The sequence below is a fragment of the Antennarius striatus genome, chromosome 6 (genome assembly GCF_040054535.1).
Source record: "Antennarius striatus isolate MH-2024 chromosome 6, ASM4005453v1, whole genome shotgun sequence".
Classification (NCBI taxonomy): Eukaryota; Metazoa; Chordata; class Actinopteri; order Lophiiformes; family Antennariidae; genus Antennarius; species Antennarius striatus.
This window is the reverse complement of record NC_090781.1, coordinates 1,029,308-1,051,497: the sequence shown is the minus strand read 5'-3', so window position 1 is coordinate 1,051,497 and position 22,190 is coordinate 1,029,308. Positions and strand designations below refer to the sequence as shown.

Genomic DNA, 22,190 nt, shown 5'->3' with positions numbered 1-22,190 from the left:
ATTCTCTGCTCCGCTGCGGCGGTGATCCAATCACACCGCTGGTAATTAGTAGCACATTTTTTAACAGGCAGTAAAGTGTTAAAGAGACTTTTTACGGCCGACTCGGCTGTTTGTTCTCCAGCGCTGGACGAAAGTGAGACCAGATTTGTTTTCCTGCTAATCAGCACAAAAATTCTCTGAATAATATTATTTCAGAGAATTCTGAAATGAGATAAAATAAAATATTTGACTGGAACCATTTTAACCTCATTTAAATTGAATTATTTTCAGGCTTATTATGTTTATTTCTTCTTGTGTTGTGTTCATAAATTAAAGAGGAAGCCCAGAAACAAGAGTACATATCCATAGAGACAGAAAACATTCACAGACAATTTAAATAATTATTACAACTACAATGTGTAAAAGATTTCTAAATCAGAAACAGTCAGCCTCTGTTTGGAGTCATGAAATGATGGGATGTAGGAGTGTGAAGACGACAAAGACAGAAAAGATTTGACTCGTCTTTATTAGATTCCAGTTCAGAGGGCTTAATATTCACAGATCATCCATGAGGGAATCTTTACGTTCGTGAAGCCACCGTTTAAATGACAGCTGAGGGAGCGTTCCTGTTTCAGGACAGCAAACACACCTGAAGGTCACGCAACACGGCAGGAAGTTCATGCCTTCATTCAGTCAGGTGTCACAGCTGTACCTTCATTGATGAAACATATGAGCCTGAAACACGGATCTTCATACTCACAGCTTCCAGTCCAGGTGTGACGGGGGGGTGATGGGGGTGTGACGGGGGTGTGACGGGGGTGTGACGGGTCACCTGAACCTCCACACTCAGAGGTTCTCCATCAGAATCCAGTGACTTTCCTCTGGACCTCCTTCCCCCACAGCGACCAGCAGAAGGATCTCCTGTGGTTCTGGACCTGGGGGGGGTTACAGTCATCTGTTGTTTTAGCAGCACATGGATGGAGCTTCTTGTAAAAAATAAACCTCGGTGTGTTCACACTGAGCGCTCTGCTCTCTGGTTCAGCACACGCTGGTGAGCAGGGACATCCGTGGAAAGAGTGTGTGTGTGTGTGTGTGTGTGTGTGTGTGTGTGTGTGTGTGTGTGTGTGTGTGTGTGTGTGTGTGTGTGTGTGTGTGTGTGTGTTTGGGTGTGACGGCGCTGAGATGCACAAACCAACCTGTTCTCAAGGCTTCCACACCTCCAGGAGACGTGGGGGGAACCTGCTCTGACTCCCTGTGACTCTCTTCTATACATGATGGTGGATGAGTCAGAGCTGCGTGTTTCTAATTGCTAGAATAACTATTTAATGGAGGTTTGCACAGCTCTGTCCTCAGTCACCATCATAAACCTGCTTTAATGAACACCAGGACTAAACATATTTATTTATATTGACATCTGATATAAATGCAGAGTTAATGATTTTATTTCTCATTCCATGACAGCTGCTCAAACAATTACGTTAAATAATATTTTACTGTGTCCATATTTAGTTGGAAAAATCAAAGATGGGATTAAAAATGTGAAGAAAAAAAATTGGGTTCATTTCTTTAAATTAACACTAAAAAATTAGAAATATTTTCCTCACAAATAGAAATAGTGAATCAAGAGAAACCTGATGGACAAGCAGCTAAATTTAAGACTGAAGAGCTGCCGTGGTGCGTGACGTGATGACGTCACCCGGTCCTCTGATCTCAGCTGTCGGTGCCGCTCCTGTCATTCCTGCCTGTTTACACGGAAACCATACCGGAACGGATGCCGGTGCCGGGTCGTTCGGTCTGAACAGTTTCATTTCCACGCTGAGTGTTTGTTGTGACGCAGAACGAGACAAAAACACGCGTCCGGACGTAAAGGTAAATGTAATAAAGAACACGCAGAATTAAAGAGGAATTAAACTGCAGACATTTCAAATAAAAACAAACAGAATCTCTATTTTATTCCCCATCAGCAGCTGGTTAAGTGTTCTTCCCACAGCGGGCCACACATGGGCCCCTGAAGGTCAGGGGCCGCAGGTTTCACCTGGAGCTGCGCGGTGACAGGTGTGTGATGCGTTCACGGACTCGAGCTCAGCCTGGACAAATGAGCCCGACCGGGCGTCACACCCGCCCCCGTTTCTAATTGGTTCATTCGGCAGAGAAATCTAATAAGAACCCACTGACTGTTTAACAGAGTCCACGCTGGCCCCACGGCGGCAGCGGATCAATAACACGTGATGTTCGATCTGTCCTCCGTTACGGCCTCATTAACGGAAGCATTTTACTGTAAATTAGATTAAGATTAATTTACTTTAATTTAGATTAATTTTAATTTACTTTAATTTAGACCTCCTGCTTTGTTTTTGAATTACAGCCTGAATCCGAACAACATGCGTGTTTTTATCATCAACTACGACCTAAGTCTGAAGCCTTTATGTCGTGTCGTAGGACCGTAACCCGCGCGTCGTGGGGGGAGCGTCTCCACCGGCCTGAGGTAGCCTCGGCTCCGGCCTCAGGTAGCCTCGGCTCCGGCCTCAGGTAGCCTCGGCTCCGGCCTCAGGTAGCCTCGGCTCCGGCCTCAGGTAGCCTCGGCTCCGGCCTCAGGTAGCCTCGGCTCCGGCCTCAGGTAGCCTCGGCTCCTCCGCTGCAGCTGTTAATTCCATTTCTCTGCAAAACACACAAAAGATTATTTTCCTGGTTTGAAATAAAATTCGTTCCAACGAACATAAAATAAAATAAATAAAAGTAATAAAATAAAATCCGCTGGATGAAACTCAAACGGGCTGAAATGGGGTTGAGAGGGAAGAGAAAATAAAGAGGGATTCCGTGCATTCATTTGATTGGTGGATTAAATATCATGACTCTTATAACGCGTATTGTTGTTGTTTTGGGGGGGTTTTAGGGTTGTTGGTTTTTTTTTTTTTTCAGAAACACGCAATTTAACGCCGCAGAAATATTCGATCTGTTCCACTAAAAAGTCTTTTTACAAACGGCTGCAGAACATAAAGTAAACACGGACGGATTCGAACCCACAGAACTTTGATTCCAACAGTTGGATCTGTTTTCTTGATCCATTACGTTTTGGCAGAATTTTGAATAAATGTGTTTTCACGGGTTTTTCAGGGACCTGAACTAATTTTCGGTGTTTGTCAGATAATATTTTTAACAAAAACACTTCAGTAGGTTCACATTTATTAATATGACGTCACAGCTGGCCGCTCGTCACGTGTGAGGTGTGCTGCGGCTGCGCGCCACGCCCACTGACGTTTGTCACCGAATACCGTAAACCGAACACCTGCAGGCGCGCGATGTTGTGCGTGGCGTCACGCGCTCGTTCACCTGATGCCACGCTGGCCTTCCTTCTTCACGGGGTGGGGCCCGGGGCCCCCAGGGGCCCCTGTTTAGACTATGACCTGGTTAATTGTAACGACTGGAGTCCCTCTTCCCTGACTCCCCCCGAGTCACCATGGCGCCCCCGCTTGGTGGGTTACCTGCGACACCAGTGTGTGTGTGTGTGTGTGTGTGTGTGTGTGTGTGTGTGTGTGTGTGTGTGTGTGTGTGTGTGTGTGTGTGTGTGTGGGTGTGTGTGTGTGTGTGTGTGTGTGTGTGTGTGTGTGTGTGTGTGTGTGTGTGTGTGTGTGTGTGTTTGTGTGTGTGTGTGTGTGTGTGTGTGTGTGTGTGTGTGTGTGTGTGTGTGTGTGTGTGTGTGTGTGTGTGTGTGTGTGTGTGTGTGTGTGTGTGTGTGTGTGTGTGTGTGTGTGTGTGTGTGTGTGTGTGTGTGTGTGTGTGTGTGTGTGTGTGTGTGTGTGAAGGAAGCATTGTGTTTTTCCTACAGAGAACTGAACGTCTCACTGAGAGGAAGCTGAGATGAAACAGAGGAGAAGATGAGGAGGAGAGGAGACCAGGAGGAGGAGCAGAGGAGCAGCAGAGGCCGCTGGTCGCTGCCTCCATGTGACGGGGGGGGGGGACTCTGACAGGTCTTAAACGGTCTGGCGCCAAGGCCTCCGTCTAGTCTCTAAATATAGCGGAGAGATGATGGGAGGAGGAGGAGGAGGAGGAGGAGATGGAGAGATAAAGGAGGAGAGGAACAATGTGGAGGAGGAAACAACAATACTCCATTACAATACTAGATTACAATACTAGATTACAATACTAGATTACAATACTAGATTACAATACTAGATTACAATAGCCCATTACACACCGACAAACCTGCCGCCTTCAGCCGATCAGAGCGGCTTAATCCCGGATCGCTGCAGGGAGACTCACCGGGAGACGCGACATACACACTTAGTGTGTGTGTGTGTGTGTGTGTGTGTGTGTGTGTGTGTGTGTGTGTGTGTGTGTGTGTGTGTGTGTGTGTGTGTGTGTGTGTGTGTGTGTGTGTGTGTGTGTGTGTGTGTGTGTGTGTGTGTGTGTGTTGTTTGGACTGGGGGCGGGTCAGACCTGCTCTTGTCTAATTTATCAACACAAAATAAAATCTCTATATTCTCTATACAATATATATAATCTCTATATTATATCTATATTATATAATACATTATATATAATATATAATATATAATATATACAATATATATCTTATATATATTATACATATTATATATATTATATATATTATCTAATATATTATCACATTTTTCTAAAGCGCGATATCTGCGGATCCACATGTCTGAGGTTGTTGGACGCATCTTTACTGTCTGGGTTGGTTAATCCGCAGCACAGAGAATAATCTGTGTTATAGTCTGTGTTATAGTCTGTGTTATAGTCTGTGTTATAGTCTGTGTTATAGTCTGTGTTATAGTCTGTGTTATAGTCTGTGTTAATCTGCACACACTGGCCCTTCTGTGCCGCTAACAGAAGAACTAAACGGACTCTTTCACACAGAGGTTGTTGATCCATCAGCCGGGGGTCCCGGGAGGAGTCCGTTACCCCCTCCAAGAGTGGCTCATTCTGCAGCTCCTCCAGCAGCCTGACCCCCCCGCTCCTACATTTCTGTCATTTCATAAATCTACTCAGCTGTCCGGACGGATTAGAGCCGATGGAGCCGCGGTGTGTCGCGGGAGAACACCGCGATGTGTCCGACACACTGACGCGCTCACGGGGTGTTTCTCCCCACACCTGGTCGCGTTCGACGCGTCGTGGAACGGTTCACACCCCGTGGACTCCGGGCTGATGTGTGTGTACCCTACGCGCTGAGACGCGTTTGTCTTCCTGCAGGAATCCTGCTGGAGCTGAAGCTAAAGCTGAAGCTGAAGCTGAAGCTGAAGCTGGAGCTGAAGCTGAAGCTGAAGCTGAAGCTGAAGCTGGAGCTGAAGCTGGAGCTGAAGCTGGAGCTGAAGCTGAAGCTGAAGCTGGAGCTGAAGCTGGAGCTGAAGCTGGAGCTGAAGCTGGAGCTGAAGCTGGAGCTGAAGCTGAAGCTGAAGCTGGAGCTGAAGCTGGAGCTGAAGCTGAAGCTGAAGCTGGAGCTGAAGCTGGAGCTGGAGCTGGAGCTGGAGCTGAAGCTGGAGCTGGAGCTGGAGCTGCTCCTGTCCGGCTTTTAGCTCCTGAAGCTCAGCTGAGCAACAGGTGAGTCCGGGTGGATCTGATCCGGGGGGGTGTGACCCGGGTGGATCTGATCCGGGGGGGTGTGACCCGGGTGGATCTGATCCGGGGGGGTGTGACCCGGGTGGATCTGATCCGGGGGGGTGTGACCCGGGTGGATCTGATCCGGGGGGGTGTGACCCGGGTGGATCTGATCGGGGGGGTGTGACCCGGGTGGATCTGATCCGGGGGGGTGTGACCCGGGTGGATCTGATCCGGGGGGGTGTGACCCGGGTGGATCTGATCCGGGGGGTGTGACCCGGGTGGATCTGATCCGGGGGGGTGTGACCCGGGTGGATCTGATCCGGGGGGGTGTGACCCGGGTGGATCTGATCGGGGGGGGGGCGCAGATCGTGTGATAAAGCCCGTATTTAACAGGACTCTGAAGTTCTGGTCCAACCGGGTCTCTGGTTTGTTGACACAGAATCAGGAGAGGAATCTGATGACGTCACACAGTATTGATCAGGGTTTATGAGTCACTGTTAAACTATAATCACTGTTACAGTTTATTACCGTGTTGTGGGTCACGTCACGGCTGCGTTCTGACGTCAAACCATCAGTTTGATCCGGTTCTGGTCGTTCTGTTTGAGCTGCTGTCGGTTTGAGGCTGGGGGGCCACTTCCTGTCCAGAGAGCAGCTGTTTATCCAGCAAACAGGGAAAAAATCACATCTGACACTAAATGAGGGCCGACGCGGAGTAACGTGGAGCGGAGGGGCAGGAGAGCCTGCTGGGGGGGCCCGGCGCGGGACAGGGGGGTAAATGTGGAATTAAAAAGACAAGAGCTGCTTCCGTTCCGGGGCGGCAGCCGACCGGGTGGATCCGCACCTGGGGGGCGGGAGTTCTCCGCGTCGGGACGGGGTTCGGGAGAGGCTCCCGGACCCCCCCAGGCTCCCCCACCCGTGACCCCCGGAGCCCCGAGCTGTCCCGGGTCTGAAGCGGCTCTCTGACGCGCAGACCCGTCCCGTTAACACGTCACCGGGGAGTCTGTCCGGGGGGAGTCTGTCCGGGGGGAGTCTGTCCGGGGGGAATCTGTCCGGTGGGAGTCTGTCCGGGGGGAGTCTGTCCGGGGGGGAATCCGCGCGAAAATTACCGGAAAACGTCAAAGAAACTTAAATAAATCCCGTCAGACACTCAGGAACAAACTCCGTGAGTGACTCCATCAGGTCTACTCACCCCCTCCTGATCAGCCTCATCCCTCCTCCCCCGGGTCGGTCTCCTCCTGCCGCCGCCTCCCGTCAGCCCGGCCGGGACAAGCGGCCGGTGAACCGGGGGAGCCGTGTGTGTGAGGCGGGGGTCAGGGCACACACAGCCGGGCTGGAGTGGAGCGGTAACCGAACCGTTCTGTTCCGAGACACGGCGGCTCCGGGACCAGTCTCTCCGGGACCAGTCTCTCCGGGACCAGTCTCTCCGGGACCAGTCTCTCCGGGACCAGTCTCTCCGGGACCAGTCTCTCCGGGACGAGTCTCTCCGGGACCAGTCTCTCCGGGACCAGTCTCTCCGGGACCAGTCTCTCCGGGACCAGTCTCTCCGGGACCAGTCTCTCCGGGACCAGTCTCTCCGGGACCAGTCTCTCCGGGACCAGTCTCTCCGGGACGCGGAGCCGCGACGCGGGTTCGCCGGTGTGAGCCGTTCTAGAACACACTCTAGATAAAGTGCTGAAGTGGAGCTGGTCCCCCTCCCCAGGTGAGCTGTAACAGGGGGGCTGCGGACGGGCGACATTGTTAAAACGCAAGCCGAGAGAGGTGATGCCTCCACCGGCCACGAACTGAGGGCTGACCCGGTGCTTGGCTTGGAAATGGGGGTGGGATTTCCCGATCTTTCCTGTCATTGGTTAATATTTTATTCTGTTGACATGTTTTCTTACTGCTAATGCTTCCGACACCTTCTTGTCCCCCCTCCTCTTCCAGAGTCTGGCCGGAGCTGTCAGAACCACGCCTATAGGGGCCCACAATTGGTCCAGAAAGCGTAAAATCAGCAATCAAAGGGGCTTGGTTCATTAGTGCTGGATGGGGCAGGAAGGACATGTGAGATAGTCTCAGGGCTGCAGCGAGCGGGGCAACATCTCTCAGTGCGGTGGGATGCCTGCAGCAGAGCAGCAGCCTCCTCTCAGAGCTCCACGGACCCGAGCCCCTCCTTCACCGACCGCCTGACGGGCTCGACGGGGGAACCGGAGGAACCGGAGGACGACACCGCAGCGACTCTCCGGGCTGTTTTCTTCGTTACGCGCTGCGCGTCTGACTCGACGCGGGACTCTTTACGCACTTTCACGTCCCGCACCGCGGAGCCACTGGGGGGGAGATACCACTAAATCACCATTATTTCACTTCGGTTTCCGTGGATGCACCGATGAGAGATCCCGTGTTCACAGGGACTGCAATGGCTTATCACCCCTTCCACGCACACCGGCCGACCGACTTCCCCATGTCCGCCTTCCTGGCGGCCGCGCAGCCGTCCTTCTTCCCGGCGCTCAGCCTGCCTCCCGGTGCGCTCACCAAGCCCCTCCAGGACCACGGCCTGGCCGGGGCGGCGGAGGCTGGGCTCCACCCGGCCCTCAGCCACCATCAGGCGGCTCACCTCCGCAGCATGAAGAGCCTGGAGCCCGAGGAGGAAGTCGACGACGACCCCAAAGTTACACTGGAAGCCAAGGATCTGTGGGACCAGTTCCACAAACTCGGGACGGAGATGGTGATCACCAAGTCCGGACGGTAAGAACCTCTGAAGTCCCCCCGGGTTCAGCGACTCTCAGGCGGCTGTTGGTCGGAGAGCAGCGCGTCACCGCGGAGCAACATTTATTCCCTGATTGTCCCCAGGCCTTTACTCCATGTTTTTATTCCCAGCTTTCTGCGCGGTGAATAAAGATAGAAAACCAAAGCCGATCTCTGCGGGAGAACCTTTAATTGTGGCTCCACGTTAGAACCACATTTATTATTTTAAAATGTTCCAGATTTTTATCTTTTACGCGTCAGATTTAAAAGTAGTTCCACAGCAGCAGCAAATTCCCAACGCCTGCGTTTATTTTTTAAAACGCTTCAAATCGATTCTGAGACGGATCAAAATGTTTCGGAACATTTTTGGAATATTTTTTTGGGGAAATGCGGCCTAATCTTTAATCGGGTTTAATCTCCCAAACCGTGGAGCTTCTGGATTTTTTGTCACTCCAGAGACGTGGAGTGGACACAAATACACTCATCCCCGTAGAGTGGGGCCCGGACACACACGGACACACACACGAACACACACGGACACACACGGACACACACACACGCCTCACATCAGTGTTTCCTCCAGAAGCGCGTCGCCTTCGACGCGTCTTCTCTCGGACGCGTTCCCGTGTCGTCGGATGATGCGTCGGGTTTGACTCCATGTGTGTTTGTGTCTGCAGGAGGATGTTCCCCCCGTTCAAAGTGAGGATAAACGGTCTGGATAAAAAGGCCAAATACATCCTGCTGATGGACATCGTGGCGGCGGACGACTGCCGCTACAAGTTCCACAACTCCCGCTGGATGGTGGCGGGCAAGGCCGACCCGGAGATGCCCAAGAGGATGTACATCCACCCGGACAGCCCGGCCACCGGCGAGCAGTGGATGGCCAAACCGGTGGCCTTCCACAAGCTCAAGCTGACCAACAACATCTCCGACAAACACGGATTTGTAAGTACACACAGATTATTATTCTGGTGAGCAGAGACGTTGTTCACGCTGCGTGTGTTCACTGTGGAAAAAGGATTTAAATGATTTGTTTCATTACGTTTTTATGTGGAAAATACGAAAAATGGTCGCAGAAAGCTGCGAAACAATGACAGAAGAAAAACTGAAATTAAATAAAAATAAATAGAACACGAACAAAATAGTTCAGGTAACAAAGAGTCATTAGAAGTCAAAGTGGGGGAAGACGTTTTAACCTTCAGACACAATTCTATTTATTATTAGTCAGACTCTTGAAACAGGACATATTTGCATCAGTTGACACTTCTACGCACAGCCCGTGTTTTTATCAGCCCCGTTCCTCCAGCCCAGACCGGCTGTGTGCAGACCGGGGCCCCCCCGGACCGGGAGACGTTATTTCTAACGGAGGGAATAAAACTAACATTCATTCTGACGGGAGTGAAGCAGAATGAATTAACGCAATCTGCTCCGAGAAATGACATGAAGTGTCCGAATGAGTGTGAAACACTCACTATAATACAGAGATTATACAGTATTATATCATAGGATATATACTGTATACTATATATTTAATATCATATATATAATATCAAATCAATGATATTATATCATAATATGTATACTATATGTATAATATCATAGATATAGTATGATATTATATAGTGTTCTGGGCTATCTATATCTATATAGTTTTTCTAGTATATATTGTATGGTATTATACTGTTTAGTACGATATTACACATTATATTTAGTATTACATAGTGCTGTGGACTACACATACTAAATTTAAATTACATGTCGTATGATATTATATAGTTTTATGATGTTCATATATCTTGTGGGATTTATATACGTATATATATACATATATATATACACATGTAAATATATAAACATATATTTATGTATATATATATATGCCTGTGTGTATACGAATATGTACATATAATTTATAAGACTACATTTCTAAACAAGTCTAAATTTCAAGGTTATATAGTATAATAATATAGTATAATATTGTAGCACATGTAGTATAATATTGTAGTATATGTAGTATAATATTATAGTATATGTAGTATAATATTATAGTATTTGTAGTATAATATTATAGTATATGTAGTATAATATTATAGTATATATAGGATAATATTATAGTATATGTAGTATAATATTATAGTATATGTAGTATAATATTATAGTATATGTAGTATAATATTATAGTATATGTAGTATAATATTATAGTATATGTAGTATAATATTATAGTATATGTAGTATAATATTATATATTGATGCGGGGGTTTTATTTTTGTGGGATTGTATATATTATATATGTATAAAGACTAAATCTAAAGTTTAAAATTCTAGACTTTTTGCTAAAGTTCTAAATAAGAGTTGTAGCTGAGGGGGGGTCAGTGTTTACTGCTGTGTTCTACTCGTTGGTTGTAGCTGAGGGGGGGTCAGTGTTTACTGCTCTGTGTTCTACTCCTTGTTTTTGTGTCATGTTTATTGTTAAAGCTGCTTTTTTATTTTATTCCTGGCATTAATTGTGTGTTGGCTTCAGCTGCTGCTTCTGTGGGATGGACGGGGAGGGTTTGGTGTGAGGGGGAGACGGGCCCTCGGGCTGGAATTCCACGGGGTGAGTGGGTCTGTGGGGGCATTCATGTCGGAGATGTTCAAGAAGAATCCAGATTTGTCCGGTGGGAACGGATCCGGAGTCGTTCCCGCACCGATAACGGACGGGTCGTCAGGAGCAACGACCTGCGTGATGTGCGTGATGTGCGTGGAGCTGCCGCACGTCACCATATATTCACTCCCAGCTGTGTGTGTGTTCGTGTGTGTGGGTCCAGACCATCCTGAACTCCATGCACAAGTACCAGCCCCGGTTCCACATCGTCCGCGCCAACGACATCCTGAAGCTGCCCTACAGCACCTTCAGGACCTACGTGTTCCCCGAGACCGAGTTCGTGGCCGTGACCGCCTACCAGAACGACAAGGTGAGCCCCCCCCCAGCCGCTCTCAAGTGGCTCAGAGACTTTGCATAATAAATGTGCAGCGTGCGCCCCCTCCCCCACCGACACTCCAGACCTAATCTGATTTTGTAGGTCGCCTAATTTCCCTGCAGAGGACTCCCGAGTGTGTGTGTGTGTGTGTGTGTGTGTGTGTGTGTGTGTGTGTGTGTGTGTGTGTGTGTGTGTGTGTGTGTGTGTGCGCGCCGTTGTGACGCAAACCCGGTGTGATATTTATCCGGTCAATAAACGGAACCGGAAGCTCCCGGTTTTGGGGTTCATGAGACTGTGTGACGGATGGAACCCGTGTGACGTGTCGAGGCCCTTGTATCTGCGGTGGCCCCCGGGTCCCCGGGGCCCCCGGAGCCCCAGAACGCATCCGGTCGGAGCGCGGCTCCAAACCGCGTCCTGAATTATTGATTGACGGTCATCTGCTCCAGGAGGGCTCCTCTGTCTGTTCCTGGAAGAACCGAGGCTCGTTGGGCCCACAGGAGAAATATTATGTGCCCCCCCGCCCCCCCCGGGGGCCAATGAGAATAATCCCCCATCATTACGCTTTTATTAATAATGAAGATCCGACGCGCTGCTTTCTGCGTGTTAATCTGAGCGGAGCTGCTTCTGGGGGGGGGCAGGGATGGAGCTCAGTCTGGAGGGTGGAGGGGGGGTTTATTCCGGGTCCGCTATTTATTTTAACGTCTTGTTTCTGACAGATAACTCAGCTGAAGATCGACAACAACCCGTTCGCCAAAGGGTTCAGAGACACCGGGAACGGGAGGAGAGAGAAACGGTAAGCTGCACCTGTACCGGTGTGTGTGTGTGTGTGTGTGTCCTCAATCTTCACTTCTGCAATTATTTTTTATTTATACTGTTATTATTATTAATATTATTATTATCATTATTATTATTATTATTATTATTATTATTATTATTATTATTATTATTATTATTATTATTATTATTATTATTATTATCATTATTATTATTAATATTATTATTATCATTATTATTATTATTATTATTATTATTATTATTATTATTATTATTATTATTATTATTATTATTATTATTATTATCATTATTATTATTAATATTATTATTATCATCATTATTATTATTATCATTATTATTATCATTTTAATCATTGTTATTTTAATTATTATTATTTTAATTACCATCGTCGTCCCCACAGGAAGCAGCTGACCATGCCGTCCCTGCGGATGTATGAGGACCAGTGTAAGGACCGGGAGGGCGCGGACTCGGACGCCTCGTCCAGTGAAGCTCCGGCCGGCAGGGACGCGCTCCATTCCCCGCTGGGGGCCGGGTCCAGCCCGCTGAGGTTCGGCAGGACCGGCCGAGGTGAGAAACGTCCCTGTAGATCCAAATACTACCAAATTATTTGTGATCAATGTGTGATTATTAGGACAAAATTTAATAGGTCAAAATGAATAATTTTAATAGTAATTTTTTTACATTAATTTACCTGGAGTCTGAACACGTGACCTGAGAATAAACACCATGAATAAATTAAATTAAATTCCCCATCAGATTCAAGACACCGGGTCAGACAGGAAGTATTGATCATTTTATTGAGTCTTATTTTTAATGTTCTAACAGAGTTTGGGTAAATAATGACTAAAAACACACAAAACACTAAATTAGTGTCAGACTGAGATCACATTTTAATTCCTCTAGTGTGTGTGTGTGTGTGTGTGTGTGTGTGTGTGTGTGTGTGTGTGTGTGTGTGTGTGTGTGTGTGTGTGTGTCTGTGTCTGTGTGTGTGTGTCTGTGTCTGTGTGTGTGTGTGTGTGTGTGTGTGTATGTGTGTGTGTTTGTCTGTGTTTCTGGGGTGACTTCTCATCTTTTTGTCCTGCTGCCCCCCCCCCCAGACGATAAGACGTGCACTGACAGCGAGCCGGAGCTGGAGCCCCAGGACGAGCTGGGCCCCGGCTCCAGCAGCCCGGGCCCCGACCCCGTGTCCCCCTACAGCCCCCGGTGTGAGGAGCGCGTCCGGGACAAGAAGGACGAGTCGGGGTTCAGCGTGAGGAGCCTGGAGAAGGACAAGGGGGGGGACCGGCACAGGAAGGACAGCACGGACGCCCTGAAGGACCCGGAGGCCGGGGGCATCAGCGCCAGCAAGGACACCTTCTCCCCCCTGGTGGTGCAGACCGAGAGCCCCTCCCACTTCAGCCCGGGGCATCTCCAGAGCCTGGCCCTGTCCGGTCTGCACAGCCAGCAGTTCTTCAACCCCCTGAGCGCCGGCTCCCCCCTCCTGTTCCACACCGGCCAGTTCGCCATGGCCCCCGGGGCGTTCTCCGCCATGGGCATGGGGCATCTACTGGCCTCGGTGTCCGGGGCAAGTGGTCTGGAGAACGGAAGCCTGTCGGCCCAGGGGGGTGCGGGGGGGACCCCCAGCCCCTTCCCCTTCCACCTGTCCCAGCACATGCTCGCCTCCCAGGTAAGAAGGGTCACCTGTGGCCCCCCAGGGGCCGTCTGCTCAGGGGGGTTAAGGGGGTTCTTTAGTCTGTATTTCATTTCCTGGAGGGGTTTTTAGAGCGTTGTGATTGGCTGACAGTCTCTGGGCGTGGTCAAGCCCCCCCTCATCCGTCTGCTCTTCTGTTGCAGGGCATCCCCATGCCCACGTTTGGGGGGCTGTTCCCGTACCCCTACACCTACATGGCAGCGGCGGCGGCGGCGGCCTCGGCCTCGGCCCTCCCCACCTCCAGCAGCTCCGGCCCCCTCTCCAGGAACCCCTTCCTCAGCTCGTCCCGCCCCCGGCTGCGCTTCAACCCCTACCAGCTGCCCGTGTCGCTGCCCCAGAGCTCCGGCCTGCTGGGCGCCGGCCTGGGGGGCCTCGGCGCCGGATCAGAGTCCTCCAAACCGGGCAGCAGGGAGACCAGCCCCGCCCTGGAGCACCATAAGACTGGGGGGCTGAGCGGGAGGACCACGTCCCCCAAAGCCCCCATGAAGGACACGGTGAACGAGCTGCAGAGCATCCAGAGACTGGTGAGCGGCCTGGAGGGCCAGAGGGAGCCCCCCCCGGCAGCAGACTCCCCCAATTGATGAAGACTCTGTTGGAGATGAAGGCTCACCAGAGGACGGGGGCCGCACACGTCCTGACAGCACATCCTGGAGGCGGGGGCCGCGTCTGACCGGGACGGGGGCGCTGGAGGCCTGGAACCAACGTCTGAACAAAATTCATGTTTTAAATTCACGTGTTGAGGATTTCCTCTGCTGGGGAGGGACGGGACACTTCAACCGCTCTGGATCCTGGTGGTGTAGGGTCAGCAGCTCACAGAGGCAGGCGTACCCCCCCCCCTTTGGAACTCTGGGAGACATTTTTACATTGATAAAAATTTTAAACGTGATATGTATGCAAAACACCAATTAAAGAAATGAATATCTCAAATATGCAAAGAAGAGAAACTCAATAAAGAACTATTAGAATAAAACTACACCGGTAACCCGGACCACCGGCCAGTATCGGTCCCTCCCACCGGGGGGCCGCGGCTCCACAGACCGTTTGAGCATCAGGCCCCGGAGCCCCGAGCCGGCGGGGGGGGGCGTCCAGACGCGTTCGGTCCGGCCTGATCCGTTAGAACCACTGATGGTTTCAGGCAGAAAATGTTTCTGAACTATTTATGTAATTAAAGATACAAAATTGTGTAAATAAAGCTAAGATCCAAGAATATTCAATTGGTATTAATTTATTCAAGGCTGTATATTAGCGTGTATATATTTCGAATTTAACTCGTTGCCCCCCCCCCTCCCCCCTTGGCCCCATTTTACATGAGTATATAAATGAAGCTATTCTAGCGCTTGTTGGTTTGAGAAACTGCGTGTGAGGCATTGCTGATTTTTAGGAAATGTGTGTGTGTGTGTGTGTGTGTGTGTGTGTGTGTGTGTGTGTGTGTGTGTGTGTGTGTGTGTGTGTGTGTGTGTGTGTGTGTGTGTGTGTTTTAGTCTGCAAACACCAACAATAGAGGAACGGACTCGACAACACCTCAGGTTATTTCACTCCAGCCAGGAGACTGTCAGAGCGACCCCCCACCCCCCACCCCCCAGCTCATCATTCATATGTATTCATAAATGTATTTAAAGATGAACTATCTTGTTTATGCTGGTTGTCCGGGTTTGTTTTTTTCTTCGATTGTCTCACAGTTTCAATAAAAAATCGTTGTGCTGAAAACTTGCAAGTTATTATTATTATTATTATTATTATTATTATTATTATTATTATTATTATTATTATTATTATTATTATTATTATTATTATTATTATTATTATTATTATATTATTATTATCATTATTATTATCATCATTATTACTACTATTAAATAGCTGTTATAATAATCTAATAAAGCAGCGGCTGTGAGAATCTTCGGGGTATTTTTAATGAACTCATGATGACGCAGGTCGTGTGGTTGGAGCGCCCTCTGTCGGCCGCTCGTTTAAAAAGAAAAATGTAGATTCTGCATGTTGTTGCTTAAATTTGATAATAAATTGTTATTGACTTTAATTCCTTGCATACTAAATTGCATTATGTACAATAAAATACAATTTTATTGTACATAATCGAATTTATTGTACACAGTCGAATTTGACTGTGTGTCTATTTGGGCCCAAAAAACTCTTTTGAAGAGTGGCACAAATGAAGAAAACTATAAAATTATGTTAGAAGCCTATGACAACCTTTGTAGAGTTCAAAATGAATTTGATCAGCATGTTTGTGGTTCTTATGTGCAATTACATAACATTTTCCATTTCCGAATTTGACTGTGTGTGTATTTTGCCCCAATATGTCAATATAGTAAGTTATATGGAAATAAAAACTCTTCATATAGCTGAAGTTGTGCTGCAGATAAACATACCAAGCATGGGTATGTTAAATCATTTTAATGTGGTAATAGAGACAAATATTAAAAGTACCAAAAAACGGCCAAAATAGGTCAGGGCTTTAAGGGTTAATTCCTTACATACTAAATTACATTAAAATGTTTGAATTTATGGGGAAATGTTGCGAGAGTCTGAAGCTGTAGAGATGAACATGGGTTCATCTTGAAAATTGTAGAATTTAATGAACAAATGGAACGAAATGAACGTTTGTGTTTGTGCTTGTCTCCGCTGTCCAGCAGCTCCTGTTCGTGTAGAGTCGGGTCGGCCCTGAACGCCCCCCCCCTCTATTCTGAGGCCCCTCCATCAGCGTTTCCTCCTGTATTGTGTAGCCGGTTATAATTTTAGAAAGAGTCGAGTAATGCGAGTATTTATAGGAAGAGCTTTCTCTGCTGAGCTCTCTCTCTCTCACACACACACACACACACACACACACACACACACACACACACACACACACACACACACACACACACACACACACACACACACACACACACACACACACACACACACACAGGTTATTTATGACACACTTTTGTTTATTTGTTAAATATTTTGTTACGTTTATCTTTATTGCGTGCGCGTGCACGTGACGGGCCGCTGGGTGTGTGACGTACATGTGTGTCTCGGTTTAAAGGGTTAACGGGGGGGTTCGGGGCAGCAGACAGCCTTTTGTCCGGGACCCGGCGCCTGTCGCCTGCCTGCCGGCCAGAGCCTCCACACCGCCCCGCTCCTAATTAGAGCCCCCCCTCCTTCATTTTCTTTTCTCTCTGCAGCGATTATCACCAGGCTCTCGTTCTGTTGCGGGGGGGGGGGGGGGTTGTTGCCGCTCTGTTACCGTCAATTAACGTGAAGGCGGCTCGACCCAAAGTATTTGTCTAAATCAATCAGTCGATGGCTGATCAATAGGCTCCTGTGGAGGCTCCGTGGATCAGAACTAATGGCTGCTGACGGCGGGGGGGGGCAAGATTCACAACACTGTGGAGTGATCAGTGCGGCCCGCGGGCCAGCGGCGGACCGCGGCTTCACGTCATCACCATCATCATCACCATCATCATCATCATCATCACCATCATCATCATCATCATCACCATCATCATCATCATCATCATCATCATCATCATCATCACCATCATCATCATCATCATCATCATCATCATCATCATCATCATCATCATCATCATCATCATCATCATCATCATCATCTTCATTATGGAAACAGGTCGGCGCAGCTCTGACCCTGTGCGCGTTCACGCTCAGCTCGGTCACGTGTAATTTATTCAGTTTCTATCTGAGGATTATGTAGTTTATTATGCAGCTTATTATGTCGTTTATTATGTAGTTTATCATGTAGTTTTTTATGTAGTGTATTATGTAGTTTATTATGTAGTTCATTATGTAGTTTATTATGTCGTTTATTATGTAGTTTATTATGTAGTTTATTATGTAGTTTATCATGTAGTTTTTATGTAGTGTTTTATGTAGTTTATTATGCAGCTTATTATGTAGTGTATTATGTAGTTTATTATGTAGTTTATTATGTAGTTTATCATGTAGTTTTTATGTAGTGTTTTATGTAGTTTATTATGAAGCTTATTTTGTAGTGTATTATGTAGTTTATTATGTAGTTTATTATGTAGTTTATTATGTAGTTTATTATGTAGTTTATTATGTAGTTTATTATGTAGTTTATTATGTAGTTTATTATGTAGTTTATTATGTAGTGTATTATGTAGTTTATTATGTAGTTTATTATGTAGTTTACCATGTAGTTTATTATGTAGTGTTTTATGCAGTTTATTATGCAGCTTATTATGTAGTGTATTATGTAGTTTATTATGTAGTTTAGGCCTACAGAGAACTACAAGAACGTTATGTGACTGCTTCCATTTTTCTGTCTGAATTGTAATCTGATGACTGAATGAACAGGATATTAATATAAAGTAGCACCAGGACACATCAGTAACCCTGTGATAAAACACATCAATAATGTGGATTTTTATTTTTACATTAATTTAAACCTCTAATGTCATCTTATGAATAAATAATACTTCATAAAGACTTTCACTGGCCGTGGAGAATATCAGCATTAAATATAAATACATGAACTGTAAATAAATGAACGAACTTTAATGATCTGAGAACCTTTTTAGAGTCACAAACAAACATTTGAAGTGTTTTTATAATAATATAAACCTGTGTGTGTGTGTGTGTGTGTGTGTGTGTGTGTGTGTGTGTGTGTGTGTGTGTGTGTGTGTGTGTGTGTGTGTGTGTGTGTGTGTGATTGTGTGTGTGTGTGTGTGTGTGTGTGTGTGTGTGTGTGTGTGATTGTGTGATGAGGTGATAGGGGGGGGGGGGCTGTACCAGGAAACATTCTGGTCCCCTGGAGCTGATCAGGATCGGCTTTAAATCAATACCGAATCAATAACCGGATATTTATGTATTAACATGATTTATTTATCATATTTACGCATTCATTAATAATATTTATTTGTTTATAAAGCAGATCTGTCTGACTCCTGGGGGGGGCACGTCTGCGTCGGTGCAGGGTGTCATGGTGTTGGGATGCAGCCATACAGGTCCCCCCCATACACACACACACACACACACACACACACACACGCACACACACACACACACACACACACACACACACACACACACACACACAAACACACCACAGGCAGCTGATTGGCTGCTCGGCTCAGGTACAGCCATCACAGTGGTCCGAAGTTGAGCATGAGCACCAATCACAGGCCGAGGGGGAGGAGGAGGAAGAGGAGGAGGAGGAGGAAGAGGAGGAGGAGGAGGAGGAAGAGGAGGAAGAGGAGAACTCATCACCACAACCAGATGAAGAGGTGAACGTGAGATGAGTCCAAGGGGAACATGTTGATTAGGTTATAGGTTAAAATGATGATGATGATGATGATGATGATGATGATGATGATGATGATGATGATGATGATGATGATGATGATGATGATGATGATGATGATGATGATGATGATGATACCTCACAGGGTGGTGACGTAGAAACACCTGCGCTATAAATCGAAGAGGAGTAAATTCCCAAAGCATCAATCGTGACGTCAGCGCGTACAGTTTGTCCCTACGTAGACCCTTTCCACCACCCCCCCCCCATCACGCCGGTCTGGTGTGGTGTTCAGGGCCGGCTCGTTTCTCTCTGTCCAGCGGGGAACTGCCGCAGCAGCATGTCGCCCCCTGCTGGACAGAGAGGAACGACATGAGGGTTCCCCTCGATTCTTCTGTTGGAACGGATTCAGGAGCAGCTTTGGATGAATCCACATTCAAGGTTCTCCTCACTCCTCCATCACCCTCACTCCTCCATCACCCTCACTCCTCCATCACCCTCACTCCTCCATCACCCTCACTCCTCCATCACCCTCACTCCTCCATCACCCTCACTCCTCCATCACCCTCACTCCTCCATCACCCTCACTCCTCCATCACCCTCACTCCTCCATCACCCTCACTCCTCCATCACCCTCACTCCTCCATCACCCTCACACCTCCATCACCCTCACTCCTCCATCACCCTCACTCCTCCATCACCCTCACTCCTCCATCACCCTCACTCCTCCATCACCCTCACACCTCCATCACCCTCATTCCTCCATCACCCTCACTCCTCCATCACCCTCACTCCTCCATCTTCTCTCTCTTTATATTCCAGCTGTCAGAGGACACCAGCATCTCCTTTACTGCACCTCCTTTACTGCGCCTCCTTTACTGCGCCTCCTTTACTGCGCCTCCTTTACTGCGCCTCCTCTACTGCTGGAGCGTTAAGACGACACTCTTTCCAGGATGTAAACTGTCTAAAAATCATCCGTTTATTATTCATTGTCTTTGTTCACTAATGTGTGTTTGGGGCCCGCGGGGGTCCGCCTGTCCCAGAATGCACCGCGTGTGACATCCAAGCTGGGGTCCTGTTACTATTCCACATCCTGTTCTCATCCACAGTCTTTTTATTTCAGGGCAGATCTGATTGGGTTCCAGCTCCATCTCTGCTCCTGGTGCTGCTCACCCAAACGGCCACTAGGTGGCGTCTCGTTATTTTACAAACGCTGTTGAATTCTGATCCAATGAGCCACACATGAAGGCATCAGGCATTAGTATGATTCTGACATGTTCTGGAGGGACGTAATGATTTTCAGATATGTTGTCTGCTCTCACGACATCAGATTCACTCCTCACACACATCATTTGCTAATCACAGACCAATCAGAACTATTGATGATCCTCTTAGTCTTTGGGGGCTGAGAAGGTTCTGATTGGTTGCTAGACAAGAAGGTCTGTCTAGAAGGTCCGTTCTTGATTAGGAAACAACAGTTGGACAATAGAAGGAGAATCATCCAGGGATGTGTTGCAGGTCGGGAGGCGAGCTGGTGATGGTTGTGAGGTGTTTGACGTCTTTGTCCTAATCATCTCAGGGTAATATCAGCACCTCAAGGAGGAACCAGGAATCCAGAACCTTTAATATTAAATGTTAAACCTCCTGTTGAACAAGATGATTGAAAGATTCTGGCTTAAAATATACCTGAAAAAGAAAAGTTTTAGCAGTTTTAGCTGTTTGAATCCTGCTGTGTCAACTCTTTCTGAGATTTGAGAAAAACATGTCTGGAATGATGGTGAAGGTTTTATAGACTTAAAGATCGGGTTGACACACCATGGAGGGTTCACCTTGTTCCGGCGCCGGGTGTGAGCCCTTCATGGGAGTCTGTCTACAAGCCGCCGTTAACAAAGGTTGACAACTGGATCTCCAGTGGAGGATTTTACACGGCGCTGTGGCCCTCAGCAGTTTTATTGCTGTTTTCAATCCAAGTATGTCTGAAAACTGTCCGTTCTGTTCTCCACGCTTCCTAGACTGTCAGAGACCCGACCTGCTCCTGTTTTTAGAGCCAATCTTCTCTCATCCGATCGTGTTCTTGACATAAACATTGTTGGTTCGAAACGCAGGAAGAATCAAAAAAATGTCAGATTCTAAACTTTCTTCTGGGCCAAACCAAGATGGTGATTTATCTGAGCAGGAAGGAAAAGGCTGAAGGTTCTTCTGACTGCAGTCAGAATTCATCTGAAGAAGAATGTGTCAAACAAGAATCAGAACAGATTTGAACTGTTTCAGAGCCGTGAATGATTTAGAGGCTCTAATGAACCTGTGGGGTGTCAAAGGCGTCTTATGTTCTGTGTTGAATGAAGAACTTGCGTTGGTTTAATTCACGTATATTTTGCTCATGTTCCTACATTTCATATAATTTATTTTTGAAATGTGGGTTCTTATTTGCTTGAATCTCTTTTGGATTTTGTTTCAACGTGACTATCTTGCATTTCGACTTTTATGAATAAACGTGATTTTAAAAATCAAAATCATATCAGCTGGTCGGGTCCAGCGGTGTGTTAGAGGTGAGTGGATTAGTACACACTGCCCACGTTTGCTGTAACGTTACCGTTAGGAGGCTTACAAGAGCTTCCTCCTGTGACCCCCCCACTCTACAAATTACAAACTGAAAGACGTCGAGCTGTAAATCAAAGAAACCAAACCTGTCGGGCGGCTGATGAAGAGGGCGACCCCCATCCCGTCTCAGTACAGCTGAGTCCAGATCCAACAGCAGCAGCAGGACCCTCAACACGCTACAGACATGAACCCCTGGACAAGGACGGCTTTCCATCATGACGAGTCCACGAGATGAGATGAACTCTGTGTTCTCTGAGGGTTCTGTGGGTTCTGAGGGCTCTGTGGGTTCTGAGGGTTCTGTGGGTCAGACCCTGGAGAACTGGTTGGGTCTGATGACACTGAGAGCTCTGGCCTCCACACACTGGGCTGACGTGGAGATGAACACAGAAGATTAGCAAAGACTAACAGTCTCTGTCATGATGAACGGAACGCCGAGGCGCTCAGACTAAACCCGTCAGCGCTTCTAAAAACATAGGACCCCCCAGCACCCACCAACACTCAGACATGTGTAACATACACCCACGCCTGCTGGGATAAACTCCCCGGACTGGAGTCTGACTGATGCTCCTCTTCCTCAGAAACAAAGACAGGACCTC

At 47.7% G+C, this 22,190-nt stretch overlaps 1 protein-coding gene and 1 long non-coding RNA gene across 4 annotated transcripts; one reads left to right on the top strand and one right to left on the bottom strand.

The window, feature by feature from the left end:
* Positions 1-486: 486 nt before the first annotated feature.
* Positions 487-6,868, bottom strand: LOC137597258 (uncharacterized). Of its 3 annotated transcripts, XR_011035648.1 has the most exons (5): positions 6,728-6,853; positions 6,067-6,175; positions 3,823-3,985; positions 2,388-2,637; positions 487-914 (listed from the first exon to the last, which is right to left on the bottom strand). It is a non-coding gene; the product is annotated as an uncharacterized lncRNA (long non-coding RNA). The 3 variants fall into 3 exon arrangements; XR_011035647.1 differs by lacking the exon at positions 6,067-6,175 and having other exon boundaries at positions 6,728-6,868; XR_011035646.1 differs by lacking the exons at positions 3,823-3,985; positions 6,067-6,175 and having other exon boundaries at positions 6,728-6,866.
* A 228-nt stretch (positions 6,869-7,096) lies between these two features.
* Positions 7,097-14,920, top strand: tbx2b (T-box transcription factor 2b). Its single transcript, XM_068318314.1, has 8 exons — positions 7,097-7,237; positions 7,462-8,259; positions 8,937-9,204; positions 11,069-11,215; positions 11,938-12,014; positions 12,417-12,583; positions 13,114-13,682; positions 13,850-14,920. The coding sequence occupies exons 2-8, from the start codon at positions 7,901-7,903 to the stop codon at positions 14,285-14,287; spliced, it is 2,025 nt and encodes a 674-aa protein (XP_068174415.1). The 5' UTR covers positions 7,097-7,237; positions 7,462-7,900; the 3' UTR covers positions 14,288-14,920.
* The last annotated feature ends 7,270 nt before the right edge of the window (positions 14,921-22,190 follow it).

Coding starts and splice junctions, on each gene's coding strand:
- tbx2b (XM_068318314.1), top strand. CDS start 7,901: ATGAGAGATCCCGTGTTCACAGGGACTGCAATGGCTTATCACCCCTTC. Junction 8,260..8,936: donor GTGATCACCAAGTCCGGACG/GTAAGAACCTCT, acceptor TTGTGTCTGCAG/GAGGATGTTCCCCCCGTTCA. Junction 11,216..11,937: donor CCGCCTACCAGAACGACAAG/GTGAGCCCCCCC, acceptor TGTTTCTGACAG/ATAACTCAGCTGAAGATCGA.